Source organism: Lepidochelys olivacea (assembly GCF_965140295.1).
Source record: "Lepidochelys olivacea isolate rLepOli2 genome assembly, chromosome: 10".
NCBI classification, from domain to species: domain Eukaryota; kingdom Metazoa; phylum Chordata; order Testudines; family Cheloniidae; genus Lepidochelys; species Lepidochelys olivacea.
The window spans coordinates 47,600,986-47,618,827 of record NC_140420.1 but is presented as its reverse complement, the minus strand read 5'-3'; the positions used below and the strand labels follow the sequence as shown (position 1 = coordinate 47,618,827).

General features: G+C 43.8%; 1 protein-coding gene across 1 annotated transcript; it reads left to right on the top strand.

The window, feature by feature from the left end:
- Positions 1 to 4,447: 4,447 nt before the first annotated feature.
- COX5A (cytochrome c oxidase subunit 5A) lies at positions 4,448 to 17,842 on the top strand. The gene is made up of 5 exons (XM_084641604.1): positions 4,448 to 4,649; positions 11,934 to 12,050; positions 13,836 to 13,957; positions 15,552 to 15,674; positions 17,680 to 17,842. Exons 1-4 carry the CDS (start codon positions 4,556 to 4,558, stop codon positions 15,663 to 15,665), a joined length of 447 nt encoding a protein of 148 aa, XP_084497730.1. The 5' UTR covers positions 4,448 to 4,555; the 3' UTR covers positions 15,666 to 15,674; positions 17,680 to 17,842.

Here is a 17,842-nt window from a genome sequence, read left to right as displayed (position 1 = left end):
TCCATGAAGGGAGTTAGGCGCCTACATACATTTTGAGAATCTGGGCTGAAACCGATAGCTTTGGAAATTTAAATCCTCTATCTAGAGAACAGTGGCAGTGCAACCTTTCCCCACCAATATGCTTTAACTCTAACCTAGAAGGGCCATACTGGGGGTGAGGATAGCTCATTTTAAATCACTGCTGAACCTTTGAGCTCTGCAGAAACTGCTGACAGAGGCCAATTATTGTTCACAGTAATTTTGTTCTTGTGGCTTGGACACCTGCTTGCTAGAAAGTGAAGGAAAGCTGTCAAGTGGTTTCCCTGAAAGATATAAACCAAGTGGTAATCTTTTCTGTCACAACATGCAAAGTGCCTTCAAAATGGTGACCTATAGGTGAAAAGCATCATCTCTGTTTAGCAATTCCTTCGGCCATCCTGTCTCCTCGTGTATGTTAGCACTATTGCTATATTTGAGGTTACAATTCTACTTCCATTTTAACCCTATTTTCACCCAATCTATTTTCTGAAGAAACAGTTTCAAAATTAATACTATTCATACAAACGTGGGAACCAAATCCTCTTTATTCCTCCAGCAAGTATGTAGTACAGCATCTCTGCAAGGGAATCAGACACCAGGATGATGGGTGCAGTATGCAAACCTGAATAGTTTGATATTATTACCAAAAAAAACCATACAAAAATCATGAAATTAGGAAGATGTGCACTTAACCTCCCTACTCAATCTCATTGTTTCTGTTCTCATTTTGCTTTCTGAAGGATGTCTGTTTAGGCCCTGCCTACAAAGACGTACACATATACAAAGCACATGAGCAGTCCCACCAAGATCTCACAACCTTAAAGTTAAGCATATGCATAAATCTTTACAGAATCAGAGTCTTCAGTTATCAGTGGTTTGAGGTGGAGGCCTTGGCATAATTATGATATATTTTATGCAAGATGGCTCATGTAAGATATCATTGGAAAGGTTATAATTTACTGAATGTTATTATCCAACCTGTATACATGTATCATTTCTCTATCTAAAGTTAGGAATATTGACAATTGTGTATGTATTTGGGAGACACCCACCAGAGAACAGGTCATCAGCTTTGATGGGTCATTAGGAAGAAACAATAAGATTTCCAGGATACTAATCTCTCTCCTTCCTGAAAGGTGTCCTGGGATTTAGCTGTGACACTACTAGGACAGGTTTCAGAGTAGCAGCCCTGTTAATCTGTATCCGCAAAAAGAAAAGGAGTACTTGTGGCACCTTAGAGACTAACCAATTTATTTGAGCATAAGCTTTCATGAGCTACAGCTCACTTCATCGTATGCATTCAGTGGAAAAAACAGTGGGGAGATTTATATACACAGAGAACATGAAACAATGGGTGTTACCATACACACTGTAACCAGTTTTTGAAAAACCAGTTGAAGAACACTTCAATCTCTTTGGTAATTCGATTACAGACCAAAGTTAAGCATATGCCACTAAAAGTGGCAATTCTTCAACAAAAAGCCTTCAAAAACAGACTCCAAGGAGAAACTGCTGAATTGGAATTAATTTGCAAACTGGATACAATTAACTAAGGCTTGAATAAAGACTGAGAGTGGATGGGTCATTACACAAAGTAACATTACATGTTTATTCCATACCCGCCCCCACCCACTATTCCTCAGTTCTTGTCAACTGCTGGAAATGGCCCACCTTGATTATCACTACAAAAGGTTCCCTCCCTCCCCCTCTCCCTCCCCCGCCCCTTGCTGGTAATAGCTTCACCTTACCTGATCACTCTCCTTACAGTGTGTATGGTAACACCCATTGTTTCATGTTCTCTGTGTATATAAATCTCCCCACTGTATTTTCCACTGAATGCATCCGATGAAGTGAGCTGTAGCTCACGAAAGCTTATGCTCAAATAAATTTGCTAGTCTCTAAGGTGCCACAAGTCCTCCTTTTCTTTTTACTACTAGGTCAGATGGTCCTGTCACCTGGTACTAAACACTATCTTGGACTTCTAGTAATTTTCCACTAAAAGGAAGGGGAAGTCAAGACTGGTGAACAAAAGATCCCCGCCTTATGTAAACTTTATTTAAGGCTGGGGAGGGAAGGCAAACAGGACTTTCCTCCATTGTCTTCCTGCCCAAGAAGAAAGACTGCTGACAATACCTGAAGGGACAAAGGAACTGAACTGTGGGAGAGGCAAGGGCTGAGTCCAGACTGTTGTGAGTGGCTTTGGCTACACTTGCACGTTATACCGCAATAAAGCCTCCCAGAGCACTCTGACTCCCTGGCTGGAGTGCTCCTGGTACTCCACCTCCCTGAGAGGATTAACTGCTGTTGCGCATTGGCTGAGAGGCTCCATCTCCAGTGTAAACGGGGAGTAACGTTATTACGCCCTGATTGACCTCCAGAAACTCCCCATAATTCTTTTAACTGAAGCATCCTCTCTTGTTTTGTTGTGAACTCCGGATGGGGAAGTATGTTTCAAAGCTCCATTGGGGGAGCTGCTTATCAAAAAAGCAAACACAGCTACTGTTTGCTTTGAATGAATGAGAGGCAGGCAGGGGGGCTCCGTTTGGAGTGCCCACAGCTAATTTTTGCTTGAAGAGGGGGGTCGGGGGTTGGGGTCCGTTTTGGCAAGCAGCTGCTTATCTTGTCTATGAGAAAAAAAAGAAACAGCTGCCATTTGCTTTCAGTAAGTGAGAGAGAGGCAGAGGGGGGTCTGTACTAACAAGACAGCATGCTGACACACTCTCAGCACCCCAAAAAACCCCTCTCTCCCCCCCATTTGAAAAGCACGTTGCAGCCACTTGAATGCTGGGATAGCTGCCCATAATGCACAGCTCCCAATGCAGCTGCAAATGCTGCCACGACAGTGCGCTGTCAGCTGTCAGTGTGGACAGACTGCAGCACTTTCCCTACTCAGCTGTAGGAAGGCGGGTTTAACTCACAGCGCTGTACATCTGTAAGTGTAGCCAAAGCTTCACTAGCACTGTCAAAGTGCTGTGGATGTGTAGTCATGGCACCAACGCGCTGTAATAAAACACCTCCATGAGGGGAGTAGCTCCCAGTGCTGGGAACGCGGCTCCCACCGCGGGTGCACTATGTACACTGCCACTTTACAGCGTTGAAACTGACAGCACGCAGGGTGGGTGTTTTTCACACAGAGAAAGTTGCAGCACTGTAAAGTGGCAGCGTAGACAAGGCCTAAGACAGGAATCATAGAATATCAGGGTTGGAAGGGACCTCAGGAGGTCATCTAGTCCAACCCCCTGCTCAAAGCAGGACCAATCCCCAATTTTTGCCCCAGTTCCCTAAATGGCCCCCTCAAGGATTGAACTCACAACCCTGGGTTTAGCAGGCCAATGCTCAAACCATTGAGCTATCCCTCCCCCCGAAGTCCTCCCCCCAGGAGTCTACTCTGTAAAGAGAAATAAAACTCTAAGCTACAGAAACTTTAGAACTTGCCTAAAGCAACATTTAGGGTGAGGAAATTACTTCTTGAAACCAGTCTCTTTAAGATCTTAAGCTCAGTATGTGTTTTCTTTTATTTGCTTGGTAATCTGCTTTGTTCTGTTTGCTATCCCTTAAAATCAACCTTTTATAGTTAATAAACTTGTTTGTGTTTATTATTAAACACAGTTTGTGCAATTTATAACGGGGGGGAGCAAGAAGTTGTGTATCTCTCTATACACATTGAGGGAGAGGGCAAATTTTTATGAGCTTGTGCTGTGCAGATCTTTCTATACAGCACAAGATATTATTTTGGGTGCACTCTCCAGAAGGGCGCTGCACTTGAGTGCTGGGTGATTTCCTAGCCGAGTCCTCTCACAGAGAGCTGTTTGCAGACTCTCTGTATTTCTACAGCTGTGCGGCCCTACCTGTATGTGTGTGTGTGCGCTGCCAAAGGCCGGAGAGCCTAATTCAGCAAGACAGGGAGGGGGAGCCTAGGCTAGTAGAGCAGGCAGGTTCAGTTAAATCCCAATACATCCCGCGGCACCCCCGGGAAAGGGGGGGTCCAACCCATCACACCCACCTCCCACTGAACTCATTGGGAGTTAGGAGCCTAAATACCTCTGTGGCGTTAGATACCACCCGCTAGCCCCCACGTGCCAGGAACAGGCTTTCTCCTAGGGAGGACGCACCCCAAGGGAGAAGCCCAGTCCCCCCCTTTTCTTGGCTTGGGGGAGCAGCGCCCCCCGCCTGTCCTGGGGGAGCAACTTCAAGCCCCCCTCCTGTTCCGATCTGCCCCCGCTCTGAGGCAGGATGGGGGGGCAAGGGGAGGGCGGGAGCCTGTCCTACTCACCCCCCCGGCCCTCTGCGATCCGCAGCGATCGCTCCCCGCCGGCCTCCCCTCAAAATGGCCGCCCGCGCCCCTCCTCCCCTCCGCTCTGCAGGGCCCCGCCCCCTTGCGGCTCCCCGCCGTCACGTGGCGGGGGCGGTTTGTCCGCCCGGCGACGCCGTAGCCGCTGCCCCGCCCCTTGCCCTCGGTCCAGGCGCGTGGTGGTGGCCTCTGAGCGCGGCCGGCGAGAGGAAGCCTCGCGCCCCGGTTGTCCCGTCCCGCTCCGCTATGTTGGGAGCCGCCCTGCTCCTTCGCCGCTGCACCGCTGCCGGCCTCCGTGGCCTGGCCCGGGGGGCCCGACAGCCGCCCGGCGCCGCCGCCGGTGAGTGAATGAGCGAGCGAGCGGCGCCTTCTTCCCTCTTCTCCTCTCGGCGCTGGCCCCGGGCTGCTGGAGCCCGGCCACACGGGTGCCCCCTGCCCGGTCCTGCCCCGGCCCCCGCAGTCCCGCGCCGCGGGGGAGCGCGGGGGCGCCCAGTTCCGGGAGCGCCCAGCGGCGGGCCTCGGGACGGGGGGGCGGCGGCGGCCCGGCGGCGCCGTGTCCTTGTGGTGACCTGCGGTGTCACTCGAGGACTGGCTGCACCTGTGGCCTAGTGCGCGCCGCTCGGGCCCTGCCCAGCGCCTGTGGCAGCCCGGTCCCCCCCGCGGCTCGGCCCCCGCGCCGCCCCGTGGCATGAGTGGGGAGGGGGGCCCGGGCTAGTTCACCGCCCTGCCCTGTCAAGGTTATCGCTTAAAGGTCGAGCCTCCGGTGCCTGTGCCGGGGTCCCCCGCGTGCCGGAGCGGGAGCCGCGCCCGCCAAGGAGCGCTGGGGATGGCTGCATCCGTGGCCGCCACGGGAAGGTGACATTGAGCTGGCTGAAGGGGAGAGGGAGGTGAAGCCTGCACGGGCACCTGTGCTGGCCTCCCTGTAAGGGAGAGGAGGTAGTGTGGGCCTGATTCTGGCTCCCCAATCATCCCGATGGGGAGCGGGTCTCTCTTTCGGGAGGGGCAGCAAAGGGGGTCCAGCCCAGCCGGCCTATTTCGCAATGCCGCTACCTCTGTCTCTATTGCCAGTTTCGCTTCCTCTTTCATGCTTCAGAGTAGCAGCCGTGTTAGTCTGTATCCGCAAAAAGAAAAGGAGTACTTGTGGCGGCTTAGAGACTAACAAATTTGTTTGAGCATAAACTCAATCTGTTAGTCTCTAAGGTAGCACAAGTACGCCTTTTCTTCTTTCATGCTTGTCTCTGTCCACTCCCCGTCTAGCATTTCTGCAGTGACTTTGATTTGAAGATAGTTGGCACCACTTGCAGCCACTGTATGGGCCTTTCTATAACAAAGCTAACCTGTCTGTGGCATGCAAATCTTGCTTTGTGTAAACCAGCCTAGTTTGTTCTCCCAGTTTTATGAAAAATATATATTTTGGTTAATCTCACATGCCTTGCAACCAAAGGGAAAACAAATCTTGAGTACAAGAACAAGTGTTAAGGTTTACTAATCCTCAGATTAGTAGCCCAGTGACATGTCTGTACAGCAGTGGTTCTCAACCAGGGGTACACAGAGATCTTGCAGGGGGTACATCAACACGTCTAGATATTTGCCTAGTCTTACAACAGGCTACGTAAAATGCACTAGCAAAGTAGTTCCAAACTAAAATTTCATACAGTGACTTGTTTATATGGCTGTATATACTATACACTGAAATGTAAAGTATAATATTTATATTTCAATTGATTTATAATATGGGAAGAATGAGAAAGGAAGCAATTTTTCAGTAATAGTATGCTGTGGCACTTTATTTTTATGTCTGATTTTGTAAGTAAATTGTTTAAGTCAGGCGAAACTTGAGGGTATACAGGACAAATCAGACTCCTGAAAGGGGTACAGCAATCTGGAAAGGTTGAGAGCCATGCTGTACAGGATACTGTGAGATCTGCTAAAGAGCATATTGTGCTCTTGTCTGAAATGACTAGGGCTATTGGTTGCAAAAATGTACCACTTGCAAATTCAAATCTGTGTCTACAGTAAACTTACAATCTATCCCAGGAATGACTCCTGATTTATCTTTGCTTTTTCAAAAAGAAAATGAAAGTGGACTGAGGAAGTTGATATTGCTGCATCCCTGTTTCTAGGAAACCACTTGAACACTTCAGAATATAAACAGCCAGGCTACCCTTAAATCATAAGTTTGAAAAGAATACTTATGTAAAATTTGTTGCTGTATCTTCCTCCTTTTCTTCCTGGTCTTCAATTCTGTATCTTGATGTGCACTCTGCTCATCAAGGTTAAGCTTTCTCTGATTGCTTTCAAACACCTATGTTTAAATCTCTGACCTAGGCCTGGTCTGCACTAGAAAATTAGGTTGGCATAACTATGTAGGTCAGGGGTGTGAAAAATCCACACCCCTCCAAGTGATTTGGTTAAAACAACCTAAGTCACTGTGTAGAAAGCACTAGGTCAATGACAGGTTTCAGAGTAGCAGCCGTGTTAGTCTGTATCCACAAAAAGAATGACATAATTCTTCCATCTATCTAGCTGCTGCCTCTTGAGGAGGTGGATTACCTATGCAGACAGGAGAATCCCTCCCATTGGGGTAGGTAGTGTCTATGCAAGCATTGCTGAGACGCAGCTGTGCCACTGTAACATCTTGAGTGCAAACAAGCCCCTCGTCTCCCTTCTCCTACACCTCTTCTGGTTCCTCGTCTTTGGTATTCCATCAGTGCTAACCTTCTTACACCCTTTCACAAAAGTCTGTGTGCTGCCCTCTCTGCTACCCTATATGCTTGAAATGTCTTTTCATGCTTCCAATTCTCCATCCTTACCTCATTCAAATCACTCCTAAGACCCACTTTTGCAGAATCACCTCCACAAAAATGTTTCATGCTTTTAAAAAAATTATGCCCCCAAGATGCATTTGTCTAAACTGAGTAACTGTATAAGAATATCTGTAAACTTGTATTTTCTTCCTCCTACTTCCTGGTGCGTGCTTCATTCCTGTATAATTTTGTCAAGTGCATCGCTCGATTGTAAGTTCTCTGGCACAGAGACCTGTCTCTTGTTTTTTGTGAAATGCCTAGCTAGCACACTTGAGTATGGTGTACAATGTCCTGTCTTGGATATTTGGGCTGTCTCCATAATCATACAGTTTTGGGCCTCCTGAAGGTGGGAGGTGTCCTGATTTTCTTCTTGTGACTGTGGATTCCTTTCAAGACTGCCTTTTTAGCCTTCAGAGCCTTGGATTTTGCCTCTGTCTTAGCAGGGACAGCCTCCTTCTTCGCCTGTCTTCTGTCTCTGGGCATGTCTTTACTCAAACTTAACTTTTTTAAAATCGCTTTAAATGGTCTTTTTTAAAAAAAAAAAACCTCCACTTCCTCTCCCCTTCCCCCAGCACTCTTCTGACCTTGTCTTTTTTCTACCAATCTATTTTACTTTTGCTTTTGTTGTGTCCCTGTCATCCTCTGGAGGCAGCTGAGTGCAAGTCTGGTTTGACCACCAAATAGAGATGGAGTATGTTGGATAATAGGGGTAACAGTGAATTTGAGGTTGTCTCCTTCTAAATGTGGGTATGTTGACACATCTTCATCACAGTATTATTTTAGTATGTATATCACATTCCAGCTTGATCTAAATATTTTATAAATGTCTGTCAACATTTTGGAATATCTCCTATAAAAGGCAGGTGGTAAGTATTCTCCACTTTTACCTATGACTGGACAAGGTGTTTGGAAGCTGTAACTTGCCCAAGGTCTTGAAGCAAGTCAGCAGTAGAGTTAGGAATATATCCTGGAAGCTTTGAGTTCTAGCTCCTGGCTCTTAATATTTAAGTGCGCAAGTATCTATTTCTAAAAGATGGCCCATAACATATATTTTGTAAACATGCAGTTTTAAAAACTAAAACCAATGGACATATTTTTATGGCACTTCTTAAAAAAACTTTGTTTAATCTTCAGTAATTGCAACTCAAAACACAGGCAGTAAGAATCTGAAAGTGAAAATGACTTAACTGACTTCTATATAGGTTGTAATATTAGAGCAACTTCCAGTAATGCATTAAGCAATATGGCTGTTTGTTGTATTTGTTCTGCCATCTTTTCCCTTGGAGAATTGTGTGCAGTAGACTGTTGTATGCTGGAATTTTTTATAATACATATGTTGCTATATATGTCAGAAAAATCAAAGTCAAAGAAATGCGCCTTTTGCTTATAGTGGAAGGTGGTGAAGATTATGATGGTGTCCCTAGGCTCTGTTTGCCAGAAGCTGGGAATGGGCAACAGGGCATGGATCACTTGATAATTTCATGTTCTGTTCATTCCCTCTGGGGCACCTGGCATTGGCCACTGTCGGAAGACAGGATACCGGGCTAGATGGACCTTTGGTCTGACCCAGTATGATGGTCCTTAGTTCCTCTGAGAGCTCATTCAACAGTCTTGGGTTGATGCCTGAGAAAACTCTCCAATACTTCCATTTTCCAACTTGAGATTTTGGGGGAGGGGAGAGGAAAAGCAAATTGTTTTTTTAAAATTTACACTTTTAATCTTAAATTTAGTATGCCCACATATAAGGAACATTGTTTGAAATATGATCAAGTTGACAGCATCCTTTTAACATAAGTAGCCATCATTATAGAGGTATACTACATTTAAAGCATAAAAAATCAAGAATATGCCAAGTGAGGGTCTGATCTAGGTAAACCAGTTGCCTGATTATTGCAAAGTGGTTCAGAATACCCTTCATTTCTCTTTTCTCCCAGATCCCTGGAATACTTGGATGCCTGGAAGGTGAAGGGTTGTCAGTAATTCCAGTCAAATTTAATGAGTTTCATTTGACTTCCAATTAGCTACAATGCAGCAGTATACCTGAGGGAGTTCATTGTCCATCCTACTAGGAAGGCATTATAATAATGTGGAGAGTTGTATCTTTTTAAGAGAACTCTATTTGATTTCTAAATCAGTAATTCGTAATCTCCATTTTGAATGATGCAATAATCTGTTACATTTTGGGGAGCATTGACCACCTTGTGAAAGCTTTGTTCAAATGATGTACTGAATCAATATCTGGCAAGAATGTGTTGCACTCAGGTCATTCTGTTAAACATAACTTTAGTCTGACTCAGCGTATATATGTATTGGAGAGAATGATGTTTAGGAGAACATTCTTTTGTATTTTGCAATTTTTTTGTAATTAGGATACACTGTCTTAAGTCGTGTGTTTTTAGGAAAATTGTTTGCTTCATGCTTAATGGTAAATTAAATTTCCTAGTGTCACTTCAAGCTAGGGGAAAAAAAGGCTAGTCAGCATGAATAAACCAAAGTCTAGCATAGTAGTCCTTAACATGCATTAAACATTTATGAAGTGCTGTAAATGCAGATAGCACTTTACAAAACATAGAATAAGACATGCCCTCTCCCCAGAGATCTTAATAAAACTTTGGTCAATATGAACAAAATGTGTTGCATCTAAGTTAGAAAGGAACAAGTCTTAACTTCTTTCCCCTTTCTCCTAGACTCTTGTCTTCAGGGTTGGCAATTAGTGCTATGCTCCTGAGTGCAATTACTCTTTCAACAGTGCCAATCATAGAGTGAAATTGATGGGTCTTAGTCATTATCTTCTGTGGGTGGAGCAGCTGGGGAAGCACTTACTCTTGAGAGTATTCAGAGCAGCAGCTGTGTTAGTCTGTATTCGCAAAAAGAAAAGGAGTACTTGTGGCACCTTAGAGACTAACCAATTTATTTGAGCATAAGCTTTCGTGAGCTACAGCTCACTTCATCCGAATGCATCCGATGAAGTGAGCTGTAGCTCATGAAAGCTTATGCTCAGATAAATTTGTTAGTCTCTAAGGTGCAACAACAAATTTATCTGAGCATAAGCTTTCATGAGCTACAGCTCACTTCATCGGATGCATTCGGATGAAGTGAGCTGTAGCTCACGAAAGCTTATGCTCAAATAAATTGGTTAGTCTCTAAGGTGCCACAAGTACTCCTTGTCTTCTTGAGAGTATGGATCTAACTGAGGTTTTGCACAGCAGCTAATCCCATAGCTGTTAGTTGCTGTTGGCAAAGGCTACTTGTTCTCCCTTGCTTAGTGTTCGGAAAGCCTCTTGTGATAAAGAACAGTATTAGGAGAGGAAACTAGATTACAACCATATTAATTGAATTCATCTTAGAATCCAGCCCACTTTTATTTTATTACATTTAAATAACAGTTTTTAAGAAACTGTCAGATACTCAAGTTTCAGTGTAAACTTAGTGCTGGATGACAACCCCAAAGACTGAAGTTCTGTGCCGACTCACTGCATAGCTGTAGTAATGATAATGTAAGTTTCCCCTGCAAGGCTTCACTATTCTGTTCTCGGGGTAAGAGTAGTTCTGCCTCGATGATGCCCTTGGAGACAGCAAAGGTGTGTTTTTGGGGACTGGATATTTGTACACAAAGGCACTTTACACAGGCCACTGAACAGCCATTAATTGAAAGTTAGCTTTCATCCACTATTGAACCTGGTTACCCAGACTTGTGTGTATCGTGCTACTCCTTCCTCTGAGTCATCCAACAGTTCTATGAACTCAGTGTTTCTTACTGTTAGAAATAGGATTTAGAAACTAGGAAACATTTCCCCCCCTTAGATTACAAAACCAACTATTTAACAATTGTAGAGCTTACATGGGGAAATCATTCCAGAATAAAGTAGGGTGTAAACATGAAGCACAATAGCTATTCTGCAATAACTGCCTGGGTGGATGCTCTTATTCTGAAGTAAGTGCCTACATAGGGAGCTAGTGTGGAATAGCTATTCTGGTCAATTTCCACATGTAGACAAGCCCTTAAGAGGCAGGAACAGTTGAATTCACTTTCTCCTCTCCCACCATTTCATTTGGAGCAAAAATTGACATAGTGTTAGCTTGCAAATATCCTTGTGAAGTTGTCATAAATGATGACAGTGTTGCCAGCTAGATACTGTAAATAGAGCTTCCTTAACTCTGACTTTCATTTTTGACTGGTTTGCTCTGCAGCAAAGGAGCAAAAGTACTGCAGTGGTCTGTCTTTTTCTATTTGGGGACCTGGAAGCCTTTTTTAAAATGAGTTGTTCAACAGATTCTAACAGTTTCAAGGTGATCACTTTTATTAAGTATAAACTAGTGCTTTTTTGAGAGCTGGTATAACTACATTTTTGAATCCAGTTTGTAAACATTTTGTAGATTTTTCTCTTTCAAAGAAAGAGCAAACACTTGCTTGAAAGGCCTTTACTTGGACCATCTTACCGTAGAGCACATCACTGGGACTTTAAATGTACTGAATTAGTTTATGTACTTGCTGCATCCTGACTAAGGTTATGTCTACACAGTGAAGAAAAACGTACGGCTGGCCCATGCCAGTTGACTCAGGCTGCGGGGCTGTTCCATTGCTGTGTAGACTGGAGATCGAGCTCTGGGATCCTCCCACCCAGCATAATCTTAGAGCCCAAGCCCGGAAGTCTACACAGCCCTGCGAGCTCAAGTCAGCTTGCATGGGCCAGCTGTGGGTGTCTAGTTGCTGTGTAGACATAATGACTTCATAGCTGCAGTCTCTTGGACCTAAGTTTTTGAATTAAGTTTCCTCTGTTTTCACTTCAATCCTTTCCTATTCCTTCGTCACACAGCTGTGTTGCCTGCTCGTTGCTACTCTCATGGGACACAAGAGTCAGATGAAGAATTTGATGCTCGCTGGGTGACGTACTTCAACAAACCAGATATTGATGCCTGGGAGCTGAGGAAAGGTATGTTAAAAGGGCAGGAAGGAATGTCTGATATTGAAATACTTGTGGCTATGGTAATATGGGGAAACCTAAACTGCTTTGAAATATTATGACCACTGAACGTTACTACTATGTCAGAAAGTAAAAGCTTATGCTATAGCAGGGCAGATGTGCTGTGCTGTAGGGGGGAGCTCAGAAATTGTCCTAAAATTCACTTCCATAATACTGAACAGTACGGTCTGTGTATGTTTTCTAAACTACCTTGAATGACACAAACTACTACACTTACTGTAATATTAGACATTTGTGAAGGAGTTAAAAGAACCCAGGAAACTCCAACGTAGTCATCTTAACTTACTTAGTGCTAACCAAGGGCATAGGTGATGGGGTCTTGCCTTTTCTAGGTGGTAGACACCTGAGATTAGGGAGTGGGGTTACTTGTGTAGTCCAAGTGCAATCAGTGTGACTTGCTGCTTCATTGTGATTGCTTTGTATCAGCACTCTTAAGATGGTCAGTGATGTAGTACAGTGGCTTTCAAACTTTTTTTCTGGTTAACCAGTTGAAGAAAATTGATGCCTGCGACCCAGTGGGGCTGGGGATGAGGGGTTTGGGGTGTGGGAGGGGCTCAGGGCTGGGGTGCGGGGGTGAGGGCTATGGGGTGGCGCCGGGAATGAGGGGGTAGGGGATCTGGGCTGGGGGTTTGGGATGCAGGAAGGGGTTGGGGCATGGACTTACCTCTGGCAGCTCCCAGTGCAGGAGCTGGTTAGGGCTCTAGGCTGGGGGTGCAGGCTCTGGGCTGGGGCCAGGGATGAGGGGCTTGGGGTTCAGGAATGGGTTGTGGCACAGACTTACTTCTAGCAGCTCCTGGTCAGTGGCGCAGCTAGGGTGCAGAGGCAGGCTTATAGCATGTACAAAGTGAGTCTAATAAACATTATGCTAGTGCAGAAAGGCTTTACTTTCTTGCATCTTCATGGCAAACTCTTGAGATGACGGAGGAGGATTACTGTGTAGCCCAAGTGAAATATCTGCTTAGATTTCAACACATTAACTACAGTCTTACACTGGGATTTTAAAGAATCTGATTAAATTTGAGATTTTTTTTTTCAGTAGCTGATAATTAAGTCACTTGAGTAAAAATTGATTTTTTGGGAAAAGTAATTGAGTTCAGCTGTTGCTTAACGAATGTGAGTAACTACACAAATGGAATAACCTTTGGAGGTTGACTATATAGCTTAAGAGTGGCCATTACTTACTGGAAACCTGTATAATAGCTCTTCTAGTTGACCTGAGCCTTTGGTCTGAGCCCTGAAGTTTTTTTTATAATGTCAACTGTTGTGGAACCTAAAACTAAGCTCATAAACTTGTGCTTCTAAACCTGCAGAGAGTTGAATGCAAGAGCGAAAGATAAGGAATCGCGCTCTTTGTTTAGAAGTTTAAAATGGAAAGAAGTGGAACAGAGACATGGACAAAATTTTTTTCCTTCAATGCATTTGTATGAGTGTGCTTGGTTAAATGTGATGGTTCTGTAACTGACAGCAGAATGGCATGTCAAGGTATGTAGTCTGACTTTTTAGGAGCATGGATGAAACTGGGGCTCAGTGGCTTAATGAAACCTATCTTTTCTGTTAAAGCTTTTGTAGATAATGAGATCACATGACTAGCATCAAACTACAATGGCAAGGAGACCCGACCCCCCCCCCCGCTGAACTTTGAAAAACTCTCTCACAACAGGTTCTAACCCTCCTTTTACCACTTACATAATGAGGGTTTCTCAGGCTGTCTTTCTTATCTTCTCATTCTGACAGGCATGAACACTCTGGTGGGCTACGATCTGGTGCCAGAACCAAAAATCATCGATGCTGCTTTGAGAGCATGCAGACGGTTAAATGACTTTGCTACTGCGGTCCGCATCCTAGAAGTTGTAAAGGTCAGTATAGTGGTGACTTGGGGTATGCTGGAAATGCTGCTGCTTGTGCCTTCATGCTGCTGAAAGGGTTTTAAAATAGAGATGTCTCCTAGCTTCTCATGTTGCATTTTCACCCACTTAAGCAGGGGAAACCCCCAGTTTTCTGATGGTACTGGAACTAGTAATTAGACTAAGGTCGCATGGTCAAAATCAGTTTTAAATTGTTGCTGTTTAAATACCAACAGAAAATCCCTCCTGTACAGGATCACAAGTGTAAATGCACTGGATACTGCTGTACTTCTTCCTTCCCCCCTCTTGACCCTCCTCTTTAGAGGAGAACAGAATAAAGAGGTGAGCCTTTGCAACCCACACTGGAAAGTATGAGAAAAGGAACATGTCCCCTCTTCTTCACCAGGCAAACTTGTAGGAGAATTGTGTGCTAATGGGGCCTGACTTTCAGAAGTGTTTATGCTGGACATATCTTGTAAGGGAGACCAAATTGAGACCTTGCCTATCACCAAATCATCCGAGACATACACATGAATATAAAGAGCACAGCTGTGAAAGTCAAACAGCTCTGTACAACTGTAGCATTTTTTCAGGGAATTTAACAAAGATGACCACATGCTAAACTTATCGTCTCTCTTTTCTCTGTGCCATGTCTTTTTTGCTCTCCTCCTCTTCCCTCTATGCCAGGATGACCGGCCACTGAGATGATTCTTTAAAATATTTCCTTTGGGGAAATGTAAGGAATCAGATTGGTTTATAACCCCCCTCCCAAACTACTTCTCCCCTAAAACCCTGTTTGAAAGACTTTTGTGGAGGTGACTTCTCGTTAACCCCTGAACAGACATGAAACTAAAATTTTATGTTTTATAAACTGACCCTTTCTTTGGACTTGTTTAGATATTAGTATATCTCTTACTCTTTTTTGCCAAAACAATCAACAGGCATCCCTCAAACCAGTCTGTAGAGCATGTAGAGGTGTGTGGAGAGCCAGCTGTTCACCTAGTGCTGTTTTTCCTTGTTTTCAGTTTGAATATTTCATTACAGATAGACTGGGAGGGGGTTTGCTGAAGCACTCGGGTTTGGCCTAACTCTGCTTCCATTGAAGTTAGTGGAAGTTCTGTGCTGTTCAAAATCCCAGCCCACCCATTTATTTTTCATGTAAGCAACTGCTGTGGTTTGTTAGGCAATGAGGTAGCCTGCATGATAGTGAATGGGGGAGGGTAGTCCACATAACTGTGGTTGGGTTGGAAGAAGTCCACATTATGAACACTCAAAAAACTCTACAGTAAATGAATGAATTTAGCTACTACCTCTTCGTACTATACTCCAGCCAGATAAGTACAGACTGTGGTTAGCAGATTTCAGTGTAGATATTCTGTGGAAGGCTCAGCTGATTTACTGTTCTTAAGCAGTGGTATAATGTTACCTTTCCATCTAATTGGGGACAAACTATTTTATCATTAGCAATAAGTGGATCAAACTGTAGATCCTGTTGTGAGTACATGATTCTCAGACACAGACATAGTCTGGCGTACAGTGCAACATTGATTTTTTTTTTTTGGCCATCTCTTTGCTTTTGAATTAATTTTTCTCCTCTTCTGATTAGGACAAGGCAGGCCCTCACAAGGAAATCTATCCTTATGTTATCCAGGAACTTAGACCAACTTTGAATGAATTGGGAATCTCCACTCCAGAGGAACTGGGCCTAGACAAAGCATAAACATAATTGGTAAGGGGGACTACGCAGCCTAAAACTCCTTTTAAGGGTATATAGTAGACTTCCTTGGATATAAGGAACTCCTAAAGAGAAGGGAGGTGGAATGCATGTTTCATGGGTAAGACTTTTGGGACTTGCATTACCTGGCAATGTGAAACAATTCAGTAGTGTCTACAGTAAGGCTATGCTCAGTGAAGAGTTCAAAGTTCTCTTTTTAGTTATATATGCAGAATGAGGGTGTCTCGAGTCCAATTCCTAATTGTAATGTGTTCTGTGAAAAGAAACCAAAGGGGCTGTGGGTGAGAGACTGGTGTTGCAGACTAATCTGAGCATGGTTTAGTAAGTGGAGAGAGGCTTTTGGAACAGAAATCATTGTAACGTTCAGTTACTGAAATATTTGCCCCAGAGTCTCTAATGCATCCTAAAAATGAAAGGAGGTTAAAATTGAGGCAGATGTCTTTTTAAAGCCAAGGAGCCTAGACTCCATTCCTAAATGGAAAACTTTAGATGGTGCCTCTAATAAAAGTAAGAGGGCCTATCAAATGCATTTGTCCAAATACAGCAAGAAGACAGAAGATATATGGAGAGAAACATTTTCACGTGTTGACAGTTTTGATCACCTAGCTGTAGTACTACTAAAAACTAACAATGTGTTTCTGCTGCTTGAGGGGGTCAGGGGAAGAGGCAATATTCAGTGTTCTAGATGTTTGCTTGATTGTCACAATTACTAGTCTTTAAAGAATCCTCATTTATTTTCAGTGTTGCAGCTTTGAGTCTGTTGCCTTGATTATAAGCTGTTACCATACTTGCTCAGAAGTATATCTGACTTTTGCTATCCCAGCAGTCTTTGCAAGAAGCTCTTTCCTTCCATATGGAAGGATCATCCCATATGAAACTATGCTAATCTTTACTTTAATGTCTCAGTTTATCCAACCCTTTTAAACAGAAGATAGAACAGGACACTAGTGGTTCCCTATGTTGGGAAGTGGTCGCATTGCTGGCAACATCTGTCCACAATAGTGAAGCTGCTAATGTAGAAGGGATAAATCTTCTGCACCTTTCACAAAGTGTGATCTGGCTCCACACAGTGCTGAAGGGGACAGTGCTATTTTCAGCTGTTTAAAAAGCACAGCACTGGCACAGGGGACCCCTTGCTTACAACATAGTCAACAGGTCAGTTTCATAGTGTAGCTAGGGTTAGGTGCTCTGTGGGCAAAACTCCTGTTGGCTTCAGTAGTTTCAAGTGCAGGATCAAGTCCTACTTATTAAGGCTTAAAATCCTTGGTGGGAGGTAGGGCAGGGGAAAGTATTTTCAGTGCTGTAAAGATGATGGATCTGTTTTTATGGTTAAACTTCAAAGCTGGTATCTTCCTCAGATTCAAATATGACATGAATGGGAATCTAAATCCTGTTTTAAAGTAGTAAGTTGACCATTGTCTAACATTAGCTAATGCTTATGTTGCTATATCACTGGCTGACAGCTTATACCAAAAGGCCCTCAGCTGGCCAGTGGGTATCTAACACAATAGCAAGTAAACTGCAGGCACTGAATGTAAATGTTGATTATTATGTAGACCAGAGTGAAGCATAACAGGACTTTCAGTGATGATGCAACTAATGCATGTCAATTTGTTTATTAGAAATGGACTTCACTCTCGGAAAATAGTGGGTAATACAGAAGAGTTCTTAAGATTAGATATATGTAACCTTAAAGCAGCTCAGACTTTGCATTTTCACCCATTTTAACAACTTCAACAAATTGGCTTGTTTAAAGGGGTAAAAACTGAGTTTCTAACTTTTTTTTTTAATGCCCTGGGTGGAGTGGTAATACTGGGTCACTGGGTGCTGGTACTGCTCTTCTGAAGAATTTGACTGTTAAACCTGGCAATGTGTTGATTGAGTGATGGGAAGAACACCATATGGTCTGAAACTACCTGAGACCACCTAAAATGGTGTGGAAGTATTGGCTTGCTTAAAGTAATTTTTTTAAATTAATCCCTTATCTGTTCTCTTCCAGATGGGCTGCACGTGCATTTTATTAATGCTCCCTGATTGTACACAGTCGCCTGGAGACACAAATGTTAAATATTACCTTATTTGAAATAACTTCCTTCTTTATTGAGTCCCAGTGTATGTAATGTGAAGTTGGACCTAATAAAGGAGAAATGGGTTTGAACTGA